This window comes from Dipodomys spectabilis, unplaced genomic scaffold (genome assembly GCF_019054845.1).
Source record: "Dipodomys spectabilis isolate Male_0828 unplaced genomic scaffold, ASM1905484v1 ptg000215l, whole genome shotgun sequence".
NCBI classification, from domain to species: Eukaryota; Metazoa; Chordata; class Mammalia; order Rodentia; family Heteromyidae; genus Dipodomys; species Dipodomys spectabilis.
In genome coordinates, this window is record NW_024870892.1 from 1,443,501 (window position 1) to 1,457,491 (window position 13,991).

The 13,991-nt window shown below is 47.7% G+C and overlaps 1 protein-coding gene across 2 annotated transcripts in view; it reads right to left on the reverse strand.

Moving 5' to 3' along the window:
* Fgf14 (fibroblast growth factor 14) overlaps positions 1–12,411 on the reverse strand; it is a 526,585-nt gene extending 514,174 nt beyond the window's left edge. The window contains exon 1 of one of the 2 annotated variants that reach the window (XM_042697175.1): positions 11,908–12,411. In XM_042697175.1, the coding sequence (XP_042553109.1) occupies positions 11,908–12,115 (208 nt within the window). In that variant the 5' untranslated portion in view covers positions 12,116–12,411. The remainder of the gene's footprint in view (positions 1–11,907) is intronic. The other variant, XM_042697177.1, reaches the window with a different exon arrangement.
* Between the last annotated feature and the right edge of the window lie 1,580 nt (positions 12,412–13,991).

Sequence of the window (13,991 nt, forward strand, 5' to 3'; positions counted from 1 at the left end):
GTCACCTTCTGGGGGAGCAAGTTATTCAGTGTGATCTGATTCCCTGATTCTGAGCCTTGGTCACTCATATTTGGGCCAGGATAAATTCTCTTTTAACCTTCTTGGAGCAAAAGCTGTATTTTGTATCAACAAAACCAATATGTTGATTGAAACAAACAAACTTGAAAGTATGAGAGTTCTAATGGAATGATGTGAGGTTCTAAAATTTAAATGCCTCTTAGGGTAGGAACGAAATGGAAATGGAGAGAATTCTCTGGGGGTGATAAGACTGTCCTGTACCTTGATTGGGTTGTTACAATAATACCCACAATTGTCAAACACAGCAAGCTACATGTATATAAATGCTATCTTAATTTTTTTAAGATTAAGAATTATAGATTTCTAAACATTGAATTTGTTGTAGTCCCTCTTAATTTCAGGTCAGAATGATGTACAAAAACAAATCTATTGATTACATTCACATATATGCTACAGGACACTGTTTTTAAAGAGGAAGCTCAATGTAAGGATTTAAGAGTATCTATTCTGGATTACTATTACATAGGTATATACCCAGATCTTACTAGTAATAACTGGAGGCTCTTCAGATACTTCCTTAAAATTTTCATGCTTGAGATTTGTAATTATTTTTCATTCCTTTTTTTTAGCCTAACACTCTAACTACTATGAGGCATGTCTTCAGTCCTAGGCTTCATAATTATTACAGAAGTATAACAGAACTTCCTACCTGTGGTCTTAAGAACTAAATGAGCTAATACAAATAGAGTACCTAGTACATAGAAAATATTCTCTAAACAGTAACTGTATTACCTATATAGAGTAATGATAAAAGAACTTAAAATAATTCAGAATAGTGTGATGAAGCAAAAGAGCAACAATATGCCTTTAAAATCTAATAAGTTTAATTTCCACCCATTAATGGGGAAATTAGATGATGTTTATTTATAATAACCCCCAAATAATTTAATTATATAATTTAACAGACTAACAGATTCATTTGGTCCCTTTACATGTTAATTTGAAATACAAAGGGGAAAAATTTAAAGTTAAGTCAAATGATGCCACTTGGGTGTTTATAGTTCTGACCACTGTATTATTTGCCTGTTTCCCCAATGTAATGCATGAAAGAGTTGAAAATGCAATGGTGTAGTAATCCTAGGAAATTTATGACAAAACTCCCAAAAGACATTTAAAGAAAGGAAAATAGAAAATTATGATAGGAGGAAATGCAGGGTAGGATGACACAAATACAGAGAGAATGACATAGAGGTAATCTCTGGAATGGAAAAGCACGTTTGGCATAGGAAAGACTAAAGTCAGAGGGCATCAACCATATTCCCTGGCCCTCCACAGCAGGTCACCCTGAGGCATATATACACTGGTTACTGTCCCCGTGCAATGGCATACACGCCAGAGATGGACTCGGTTACCTTCATGCTGTATACTTAATACTTTTCCCAATATTTTAAAATAAAATATAAGTAGGAGTCTAAAAATCATGGGCAATAATGATACAAAACCATTCCTCAGCACTTAGGTTTGAATGTGGTTTGTCCCTTCAGAAATCTAAGTGGAAATCTTATGGTCAGCTTTGTAAGATGGGGCTTGGACCAGGTCAGGGAGGTTCTACCTTCTTGAGTGGGCTAAACAGCTATCAAGGGAGTGCCTTGCTTACTAGCTTGCTCTGTCTCATGAGATAATGTCCTCTGCCATGTGGTGACGCAGAAACAGTTTCTCACCCAACCAACATCAGCCTCCAGAACCTTGAGCTAGATAAACTTCTACTTGTTATGAATCACCTGGCCCACGATATTGTCATAGCAACAGAAAACAGCTCAAGATACCCTACATCGATTCACTGCTTCATTAAAATATTCCTAACAGCTGATATTCATTTCAGTAAAAGTATTTCCTATAAATATTACTCACTGCGTACATGTATTAAGATAGCTAATGGAAACCTATAAATGTATAATTTTTATGTTTCTATATCAGTTAAATTTTCCAAGCTTTCCCTGTATTTATTACTATATGTCTGAGAAACAGGAAACTTCACTTCATTATCCTGTTAGTGGAAAAATATTTGTAATAGAAAAGAAACAGTAGTAAGTTGATGAAAACTATTAAAGTCTAAGAAACAAGTCTGGAAACTTGAGCATATCGGGTTACTGCTTTCAATCTGCCCAACAATAAAACATTAGGGCAGAATGATGGTGAGCCTTGAGTGTTTGATTAGCAAAGGGACTCTGGTCGCCTAGCACACAGGGCCCTTTCTTTGCTTAAGAGACTGGGGGGGAGGGGGGTGGCGGAAGAGGAAAGGGGTAACAAATTAGACATGGAACATACTTATTACCTTACTTATGTACCTGTAACCTCTCTGTCCATCTCCTTGACAATAAAAATATAATTTAAAAAAAGAATGACATTACCTGCTAAATACATCAGTGACACACTAAAGGTGAGTTTGACATTGCTTCCAAAAATAAATAAAGCTCACAATTGACATGTTTTTAAAAAAATAAAGCTCACAATTGACACTTGTTTTTAAAAAATAAAGCTCACAATTAAGTGTCATTTATGTTAGTCCTTGGCCTTCTTCTTATTTTCACATTTCTTGGTTTGTTAACATACAATAATAGCGCGAGTGCTGCACACAGTCAGTGGAAAGAATAGATATGACAATCCCTCCCCAGCACCCCTCTATTTAGGAGGGAGCATCAGCACCACAGAAGAGGCTTGCACACACTGAGCTGATCCACTGTGATTGTGCAAAAGAAAAAAAAAAGACAGGGGGAGGCATTTTAATTACAGTTACATTCAGTGCTATCTAAAACACAGGTGCATATACTTAGATATGTAAATTAAGCAAATTCACACTTCCTTCTCTTTTCTTGCCAGACCTGTACAGTCTGAAAACTTTTAATTGTACTATTTGACTACTCAAACTGAATCAAGTATTGTGTTCATGAATATCTACTACTGGCAAAGAATTACATATTATCATAAAAAGAATTGTATATGATCATAAAAAGAACAGTTGGACTCATCTTTATTGTAAAGCATTTTTCCCCATCCCTAATGATGTTCATATTTGAAGTCAGGAAATATAAACTCCTCATGCTAGGGCACCTCTCCTAGAATTATTTAACTTTTGAACAAGAATATGTCAAAATTTCTGGCTTGTTTCAATAATAAGTTTCCTCAACTTCGCAATCTGGAGTTTCTCAATCTGGAGTTTTATTCCATGTTTCAAAGAGAAGGGTGTATGATTGACAAAGAGCCAGAGGATTGTAGCAACAAGAGTTGTCCAAACAAAAGGTTGCAGGCAGAACATTCTAGACTTTGCTTTCAACTTCCTTTCCAAATTCAAACTGTCCCTGAAGATGGACTGCATTTCCTCCTGGGCACCTGATTTGCCTTATTGCTTCCTCTGTGGCTTTTCTAGTTTCACAGTTGCCTGACTCCAACTTAATTTCTACATTGAGCCATGATGGTTGCTAAAAGGGTAAATTGGATCAGAGAACACACAAATGTTACTGCCTCCCTTCTAACCACCACATGCCACTTCCTACTAACGCCCATCACAAATTCCTCACTTGTACCTCACTTCGCGTTCTTGAACCACACTCTTCTCTTGCCCCCAAAGCTTAGGGTATATTTGTGTCACTTCCTCAGCAGGTTAACCGGTTTCATTCCCTGGTACCGCTTAGTCTTCATGACTTTTATTTGTTCCAGAAAGCCACCTACAGCCTCTGGTTTGGACCTAGAGCACCTTCATCCACCTACAGCTCACAGCACAACTCACACCATCACAACAGATCCCTTTTCTTTGTCTCTCCTGCTGGTTCCTTGAGGGAAGAACTCTTCTATTTCCACCTACTGCAGAGTCAACACCAGGCACCCAGCGGCACTTAGATTTATGCTGGCTATGGGGCTTGAACTCAGGGCCCAGGTACTGTCCCTGAATGTTTTTGTCCTGCGTTACCATGTGAGTCACGGTTCCCCTTGGAGCTGTTTGGTGGTTAATTGGCCATAAGAATCTCAAGGACTTTCCTGCCCAGGCTGGCTTTGAACCCGCAACCCTCAGATCTTAACCTCCTGAGTAACCAGGATTACAGCCTTGAGCCACCGGTAAGTCCAATTCCAGTGGTACTTTTTAAGTGTGTAAGAAGTGTTTAAAAGATTGTAGTTATGGGGAAGGTGGCTCAATGGTAGAGCTCTTGCCTTGCATGCACGAGGCCCTGGGTTCCATTCCTCAGCACCACAAAAGCAGAAAAAGCCGCAAGTGGTGCTGTGTCTCAAGTGGTAGAACGCTAGCTAGCCTTGAGCTGAAGAGCTGAGGGACAGCGCCCAGGCCCAGAGTGCAGGCCCCATAACCGACCCCCCCCCCCCAAAAAAAAAGATTGTAGTTATGGGAAAGTTGGCAAAGAGAAGGTCTTCCTAAAGGAACGATGTCCTAAGTTTCTAGAGTTGGAATAGGCCCTGAAAAGAACGTTCCATCGACGGCTTGTAAACGAGCTATTAAAAATGACTGAAAGCTCAAGTGATCTTTCCCAAGAGCCCAAGAAGGGAGAAGGCAAGCCGGGCAGACCTGCTCGCCCCTCGGCAATGGAGACCGGGAGGGACCCTAGTGGGGGGCCAGCCGCGTCCAACGCCCCGCTGGTCACCCGCGGGCGCCGGGGCCCGCACAGCCCCAGGAGCCCGCCAGCGTCTCTGAATGGCAGGTGGAGAAACTGAGGCCGGACCCCGGGCTCCTTCTCGGCGTGCACGCAAACTCCCCAGACCCCAGGGAGCTTCCTCCTGGGCGGAGCGCGCTCCGGGGGCCCGGCAGGCCGGGGCGGCGCGGGGCTGGGGCGCCGCGGGGCCGGGGCGGCGCGGGGCCGCCCCACCTGTGGGCCAAACAAACTTTCTGCGCGGCCCTCAGCCCGCGGGTGCCCCGGAGTGCGGACTGACCCGCCAGCGCGCCCCACACACGCCAGGGTGATGCGGGACTCCGGGGCTCCCGGCCCCGCCTCATTGGGAGCTCCGAGCATTCCCCCCCCCCCCGCGGCGTTTCGACTCCCCCCGCCCCACTACCACCACGGTTTCCATGGTAACGCGGTGCCCGCCCGCCCGCCCGCCGGCCGGGCGGCCTGAGACGCTCCGGGGTCAGAGGTCATCTCCGCAGCAACGGAAACTTCCCGCGCTACGGTGGCTCTAGCGGCACGCTTCCGCCGCATTGCGTAGCGGCGGCGCCCCGAGGCTCGGAGGGAGGTTCGCGGGGACCCCGTACACACACACCGGCTAGTCCCCGTCGCTGCTTCGGAGGCCCCACGCTCGGCGGGCGCATGGCTTTGCAGAAAAGCCATGATGACGAGGTGTCACGACCCGCGGTTTTCCCGCCACGCCGCCCGCCCGGCCCGCAGACGGCGCCCCGAAGGGGGCGGGGGGCGGGGGAGGCCGGGGCGCGGCCGGGGGACAGACGCTGGGGGGTCCCAGCGGAGGACGCGGCGTCCAGGGCAGCCGCTGGCGGCGCACCCTGCACCCCGCGCCCCGCAGGGCAGGATCCCGCAGCCGGCCTCCAGAAGTCCCCAGGACAGGGGAGCAAATCTCTCAACTTGTGCGGGGAAAGCCGCGCCAGGAACAGAGGCAGGCCTGGCCGCCGCCGTGACCCCCGGGGCACCCCAGCACGTGTGATGTGAAAGCATCTGACACCCCCACCCCCGCGTGCAGCGTTGAGACACGCATCGCATCCGCGAGGGACAGACTGCAGGCCTCGAGTTCTCAAAGAAGTCCTAGCTACTGGGGAGGATGAGATCTGAGGATGGCAGTTCGAAGCCAGCCTGGGCAGGAAAGCCCATGAGACATACCTCCAATCATCTACCCAGAAAGCTGGAAGCGGAGCTGCGGCTCATGTGGTGCTAGCTTAGCTAGCCTTGAGCAAAAAAGGCTCAGGGACAGTGACCACCCAGACCCCCCCAGCTCAGGTGCCAGGACCAGCACGCATGTGCACACATACACACACAAGGCTACACACAGTGGCCACTGGTGGCTGTTTTCTGTCTTTGATTTTTATCATTTAGAAAACAAATCTCTGTTTGAAAGGGGTACACATTAAATGAACTTTGAACCTACCACTTACATACACTTGGCTATTGTGAAAACACCTATTTCTCACCCATTTTACTGAGACATTGGAAACTTGCCGTGCATCCACGGCAGAGGTATTATCAGAGACCATGGTAAGCGCTTCCGCACCCAGCATTGTTAGGAAACTTTCTTGGATGATGGTAGTTGGTTAGACCCACCAAAACTTCAGGAAATGTCCCTGCTGTCTGTGCAAACTGAAACCACTGTTCCTCCTAGGGCCTTCATGCTTAAAAAGTCCTTAGAGTTCCTCCTTCTGACTTCCCTTCCTTTCATTATCCATTCTTTTACGTTCTGAACAAACTTTCAACAAAGTGTTGTTAAGAATAATTGGTGACATCTCCCTCAGAAAATTCCTTGCGCTTCCATATCCAAGTTTAAAGAACACCACACAAACCACCACACTGTCCTGGTGGATGTGTAAGTAGAGATTCTTCTGACCCATCATCTTCCTCCACATTTACTATAGGGAGACTCAGAGAGATGGGGGGAGAATGATGAAAGGTGTGACATTGATCAAGTTACTTTGTACTCACAAACTGACATGTCGCATTGAAACCCCTTTGTACAACTACTTAAGGATAAACAGAGAATAATTCAATGAATTGTTTAAAACAACAGAGGAATTCCTGCTACACTGTTGAAGTGCCCCAACCCTTGCCCATAAGGCCTAAGAAACTATGGGGGAGGGGGAGATGCTTCCATTTTGAGGAATTAACATGGTATTTATAGAAAACTGGTCAATCAATATGACTGAAGTATGATGCCAAAATGTACAAAGAAGTGAAAACATTAGTTGTTCTAGTTAACTTATGTATAAAAACACTTCGCAAAACTCTCCAATGTTTGTGTTGCTAAAACATGGAAGGCTGGGTTTGAACATAAAGAAGTTTACAGAACAGAACAGAAGTAAGACACAGAATTAGCGTTAGTCCCTTCATGGAGTAATGCATTATTTGAACAAATTCCCCCATGGAGAAGATGAGAACAAGCTGATATAAGTACAGCTTAAGTCACCTTCATTGTTAAAACTATATTTAGATTATTATGCATTGAATTTTACAGTTGTTAACTTGAATATAGACTTCAAGAAACGAACAAGTCAGTCAGTACAAATGCCATCTTTCGGTTGACAAAGCAGAACTTACTTTGCTACCTTAGTAACTGAAGCTTTCTGGATGGAGTCCAAGGCCATCTCACCTTACATGGGATCCCACTCCAAAGCCAAGTGTGTTAGAGGAAGAACCTTACACCTGTTTGGTGTTCCAGCCTTGCTGCCTGAATTCAGTGCCTTCATTTACTATAGGGTTTAGAAATGCAGACATTGTGGCCTAATTGTGGTTCACCCAGTTCTATAGAAAGCCAGGATGAAACGGCAGGCTCCAAAGAAGGAATAAAAAGTGCTGACTCTTTGTTTTCTTCCCTTGCTCCCTATTTCCTAACTTCAAAACACTCTGTCTGTCCTAGACATTAAGCAAGTAGCTTAAAAATAACAACACCAACAAGAAAGAAAGCAAGAAAGGAAGGAAGGAAGGATGGAAGGAAGGAAGGAAAGAAGGAAGGAGGGAAGGAAAGAAAGAGAGAAAGAAGGGAGGGAGGGGAAGGAAGGGAAGAAAGGGAAAGGAAGAGAAAGGAAAAGAAGTAGATTTAAATTAAAAACAGTGGCAAACCTGGTTTGATATACTGAAACAGCTTAAGGAAAGGCAAAACCAAATCAGAAAAGCACCCAAGGCCAGAATGTGCCTAGGGGACCCACCCCACCCCACAAAGTTACATGGCAGAAGAGACTGAGTTCAGAAATGGAGATTGTCAGAGCCACAGCTTGTAGCTATTCTCAGAGTGCTATGCAGAACTAGGCCTAGGACATACACATCATATACCTTTCTTGACACAGAAACTCAATAAAAGTCTCTTTGGGTTGAGATTTATCTTTAAATCTGTGCATCTTAGAGTCCTAGTATAGTCGGGAGGTTTAGAAGTACTGTTTGTGGTTTACTGGGTGAACACATTTGAGAGTTCTTGGCTTGTTTTATATTATCTGTCAGAAAAGATAGCAATTCCTTGACCTTAGTATTTATCTTTATTGGGGATTTTGTTTTGTGTTGTGGTGTTGCCAGTTTTCTTATCACTCTTTGCTTCAAAAGCAGTGACCTAGATTATTTCCTAAACTGGTCTGTTATATACACTGGTCAATCTAAACTCTCATACTGATTCAAAGAAACATACCAGGCTTCCTCCAGGCACAATAAGTACCTGGGCTTAGTATTCCCTGTTTAATGACTGTTCAAAATATAGTTACCTTGCATGACTCATACGAGGAAAGCTGCAGCCAGTAACATTTATTCTAAATGCACAGCTATTGCTCTGCTAGAAAAGTAAGGGAAAGTAGGACATTTAAGAGGAGAGAGAGAGGAAGAGAGAGAGAGGGAGAGGGAAAGGGAGGAGAGAGAGAGAGAGAATATGCAAGCCTGTTCTGTGATAATCATTGTACTGTGAGATTGTGTTTTACAAAAACAGCAAATTTAGCATATATCCAGTATTCAAAATGATTGCAGTTTATTTTTAAGTACATATAGCATAAACACATGTATGCTGTTTGTTAAGTTTTACATAAAACAACTACAAAATACTATAAGTACCACATATCTAATTAAAAGCTGAATGAAATAACTTTATCCCAAATTCACACATTCATGATCTACTCATTTGCATATCAACCCACATTACAATTCTTCCCAGGAACCTCTGACCACACTACTGGAAATTGCTGACAATTTAAATAACTGGGAGTGATCAGTAAATTATTTCATAATTTGCAGACTCTGGAAAGAAGATGAGTATTTCTCTCTGAAATAATAACAGGTGCTTTACACCCAATTCCTGGTCCTTGGTAGCATTCAGCTGAGCATTTTAGTTTGAAAAACAGTTAATTGTCCTCTTTTTAGATTTAAGATAACATAATAGGTAGTAGTCAATCTGTTCCTCTTTTGGCTTTAACAGTTAAGAGGATTTTGGCCTTTGTTTTATTTTAATTACCCAATTAACTGCTTAGTTGTACTGCTATCTTGGGATCAAAAATCTGCAAAAGATTGTAGGCTTCCAGTTACTAGCAGAAGGAATGAAAATCACCAAGTACAAGACTGGTAGGGAATGGCTAGGTTTGCTTCAAACTTAGAACATCAAAACTTTTAGAAACTGAAATAAAAAGTATGAGGCATACATGTCCTATTTTTAAAAAGAAGAATTACTAAGTGTTCCAACTCTCAGCTTGCAACTCTCCTCCTGGCGATCTCTGCATAACTCTACATTATAGGTGTTGATGATGCTTTCAGAAACACATCGGTGGAGATTACCCCTCACCTCATACCCAGGTTCCTTAGCATTCAGAAACTGCAAAACACATGGCTCTGAAAGCAAAGGATCATTTGGGAGGGGGGAAGATAGCTATTCCAGAGGGATGAAAGTGGGTGGCATGTATGTGGGGAAAAGAAAATAAGGGTTTCCCGCAAAATCCTTTACCAAATAATAATACTAGAAACAATAAAGGCCTACCAAGAAACGTATTGTTCATTCGTGACATTCCCCTCTCTCCAGTACTACGGGCTGACTTCACTTCAAGGTCCTTGGACAAACATCGAACACTTAAATAATTTCTTAAACTGCTGTTCCAGTATTTCTTTCTCAAAGGGGGACTACATTGTTCCACAGGCATTTGACAAGAGAGCGCCTGGCACTGTGTTTGCTGTGTGTCCCAGTCCCTCTCTCCCCCAGAAGCCCTGGGCCTGTCCCACGCAGGGCGGGGTGGGGAGAACCCTGCAAAATGGGGGGGGGGGTGGGGTTGTAGACACCAGACATCAGCAAGCATAGCCTGGGGAGGGGGGGGGGGTGAGGGCTTCGGATGCCCCTCAGGACCAAACCAGAAACGCAATGGTGAGTCCTTAAGGACTCACTTCCTTGTGTTTCACACTGAGGAGTTGAGCTAGAGACGGGTAAAAGGCCAGGGGACAGGGGAGGATGGCTGGACCGGGCGGATGGGGAGCTAGAACGCAGGGCCAGGGCTCCAGGACAGAGGAGCAGTGTCCACTGCAGCACCACATGGCAGCAGAAGCCTACTACCTCAGTGGACATCCGAGGCCACGCCCTCGCCCTCATCAGCCCAAGCATGCGAATGTCTGTCCCCTCGACGCCAGTCTACACAAGTACCCGCCCCCTGGACGCCCATCCACGACCCCCGTCTGCCCCCTGGACGTCCACCTACTCCAGCATCTGCCACTCGGGCCGTCTATTCACGCTGGTCTCTGCCCCCAGCCCCACACCGTCTAACCACACCGGCGTCTGTCCCCGGACCATCTCTCTGCTCACTTTCCTTCCGCGGTCCAGCGTGGCCTCCACGGCCGCGGCCTCCGCGCCTGCGGCCTCCATCCCCGCCCACCCGTGCCTCGTCCCCTCCTCCCCACTCCTCCTGCGTGCAGCCCCCTTCGGGGCGCACCACAAGGTTGGGGTCCTGGAAGCCCCAGACACTTGCTGCCAGCCCTGGGGGGGGGGGGTCCAGGTGCCAGCAGCCCCCCACCCCACCCCACCCCCGAGTTGGGAGTGTCAGGCGGCCCGAGCAAGGCCGTGATCTACGGCACCGCAGTGCCCGCCCGACCTGTCCGTCCGTCCATCTGCCACTGCAGGACCTCCTGTCCCCAACCCCTGCCCCGGGTCGGCCCCGCGGCTGTGAACTCCGTACACCTGCGGACAGCGCAGCGCGCCCCTGGCCCCTCCACCACGCAGCCCTCCGGCCTGCCACCCCCCCCCCCCGCTCCTCACCGCCCCCCCACCACGGCCGCCCCCCCCCCCCAAACTCCTCCAGGAGGCTTGGGGAAGTGAGCCCAGGGGACTCGGCTCCCTGGTCACCTGCATTTGCATTCCTTATGTAATGCACCGCAAGTTTCCCTCCTGGAACCCCGATTGCACCGGGGCGCAGGACGGGAGGCAGGCGGAACCCATCCAGACCACAGCCCCCGGGCGGGGGGGGGGGGGGGAGGAGGGCAGCGAGCGCTCTGGAAAAGGGGAATGGGGTGGGGTGGGGTTCGAGGCTCTAAATATCGGGTTTCCCTCCCAGGCAGGAGCCCGGGGCGCTGCGCGCTTCCCAGCGGACGCGTGGGGAGGGGGAGGAGGAGGAGGGGAAGGAGTTCAGGGCGCGGGGTGGGGGAGGAGGCGGGGGCCGAACTGACGGCGGCGGCGGCGGAGGAGGAGGTGGAGGAGGAGGATCGGGGTGTCGAATCCGTGCAAGCTCCCCAGAAAGTCGAGCTATGTCCTCCCCCCCACCCCCTCCAAGTAAAGGAAACCTTCCAGTTCCTCTAGGCGCAACCTTCCAGCCGTCCTCCTTTCCACAGTCATTCCACCCACCACCTGCATCGAAGGCATTCCGAGGGGGTCACAAAAAATTAAAAGTTTCCTCCTGCCACTTAGGCTGGACTGGTGTCACCGCCACGAGCTGCTTGCTGGGGGCGGGGGGGGGGAGGTTTGGGGGTGGTGGGGAGGGGGGTTGGGTTGTAGACGCAGCTCCCCAAGCTGTGACTTGATTATTCATGCAACACCTCGATATGCAACACGGTCCTGGTGGCCGCTCCGCTCCCCCGGCCGCCCGCCTGCCCGCCTGCCCGCCTGCCCGCCCTCCTGCCCGGCTGTCCCGGCTGCCCGCCCGCCTGCATAGCAGAACCGCAGGGCGAGCCCCGGCCACGGCACCCGGAGGGATGGAGGAAAAAGCCGAGCACACGAGCGTGTTTTGCTTACCAGTTGGGTTCTTGTTTTTCTTAAGACTCTTGCCACAAAGACACTGCAGCATATGCGTTCCTTTGCTGAAAATGTTCCAAAGAAACCACATTGATTTGGGCGAAAAGCAATCCAGCAGCTTAGACACCCTGAGAAAGAAGAGATCCCTGTGGTTGCATAATAATAATTGGAAATCAGTTTTCCTGAAGAGGGGCACCGGTTTTACCATAGGAAAAACGATGGTATTCCGGGTCTTCTCCCAGTTTTTCCCCCTCACGTGGTCTATTTCTTGGAGACTTCTCAGTGCTTGTGTTTTCTCGGCCAGGGTGAATGATTTATTTCCCCCCTTTTCCTTGATCACCACCGGATTCTTAGCAAAAGGTTGAAAAAAAATCCTTTTCTCAGCATGAAGCCAAAGAAATCCCAACTGAGATCACAACTAATCGGGGAGAAGAGGAATGCCCAAAAAATCCTCCAAGAGAAAACCATAGCCTTTCATTCGGTCGAGGCGAGGATGGGTGGATCTGCAGAAAGCAAAGCAGGATTCATCTCACTGAGAGGAGACTGCCATTGTGTAGCCCCTAGGAGAGAAGGAAAATAAAAGGGAAGAAGAGAAAGGGGGCTGGGGGGGGGGGGAGGAGGAAAGGAAAGAAAAAAAGAGGAAAAAAAAGGGGAAAGCAAAGCAAAGGCAGCACCGAACACACTCACACACCAATACCACCTTGGAGATTGAGTCTCACTGCCGGAGACAAGAGACTCCCTTCTTTCTCCTGGTGTCGAGATTTAAAAGAATAAGGATAATGATAATGGTAATAATAATAATCAATCGCCAGAGCTAAGTGGCATCGGCTTGCACCTGCAGTTCTGGATCAGCACGAAGAATAGATGAAATCCTACCAGGAACCCCCTGCCCTGGTCAGTCTCGTAGTAGGTAGCCAGAGCTCCAGATCTCCTTCCTCCTTCCTCTCTCTCTTCCAGGTTGCAGCCACCACCAGCAGCAGCGTGAGCATGAGGAAAAAAATCTCCCCTCCGGATTCCTCGCCCAGCCTCGGATGGGGAGTTACAGGCATTAGCTGGAGGAGGAGGAGGAGTGGAAGTTTGCGTTGAAAAGACTGGCTTTCCATGACGTAGCCACGTGCTTTCAGACCCGTCACCAGTGAGGTGCTTCAACCAGCCCGGGGAGGGCAGTCACTGCAGTCTCTGGCCGGTCCCTCCTCAGAGCTGCCCACCCCAGCCAGCCTAGCCCCAACCCCACCACCTTGGGGACCCTCTCCCTCCTCCTCGCCAGCCTGCTGCTGCCTCTAAGAGCCACTCTTACAGCCTTCTGTTAAACTGGATTTAGAAAACGGAAAATTAACAAGTATAATGAGCCAAGTTGAGAGGATACATAGGGATTGGGGAAGGAAGGAAGGAAGGAAGGAAGGAAGGAAGGAAGGAAGGGAGGGAGGGAGGGAGGGAGGGAGGGAGGGAGGGAGGGAGGGAAGGAGGGAGGGAGGGAAACAGGCGCAGAATACCACTTGGCATGGCCAAAATCAGTTCTCACTTTGTATTGGTGAAGCTATGTGTAAGCACCTGAACAGCAAGAAAAACTCAAGTTCCCTTTACTCTTACAGTTTGGGTCTTACTTCAGGTGCTGAGATTCTAGATCTAGATTGACATAGATGTAGATATAAATATGGATCTAGGTACAGACATAGACATAGCTACATGCATGTATTGCAGCGTGGAGAGGAGCCTTGGAATCTAGAGACACATGTTTTTATACAGAGGCTTCAGAGGTACCCGAAGGAATGTATATCCTTTCTAGACAACCCTTTATCTTGAAATGCCTTTTTATATAGCAAACACCCGATTAAGCCAGTCCAGCCCGTTTGTTTGTGTCTGCCCCCATTAGTTGAACTAATTTTAAACTCATCCTCATCCACTTCTTTTCTACCTATGTCACCCACCCTTCAAGGTTAACTCAACAAAATGGGCACCGTAGGCTCTCCCCATAACCAGCTTTATCCTTAGAAAGCCAAAAGATTGGTAACAGAGTCATGTTATTGGAGGAAAAACTACAAGATACAAATGGCTACAGAGAATAGTATAATGGACATCAATGT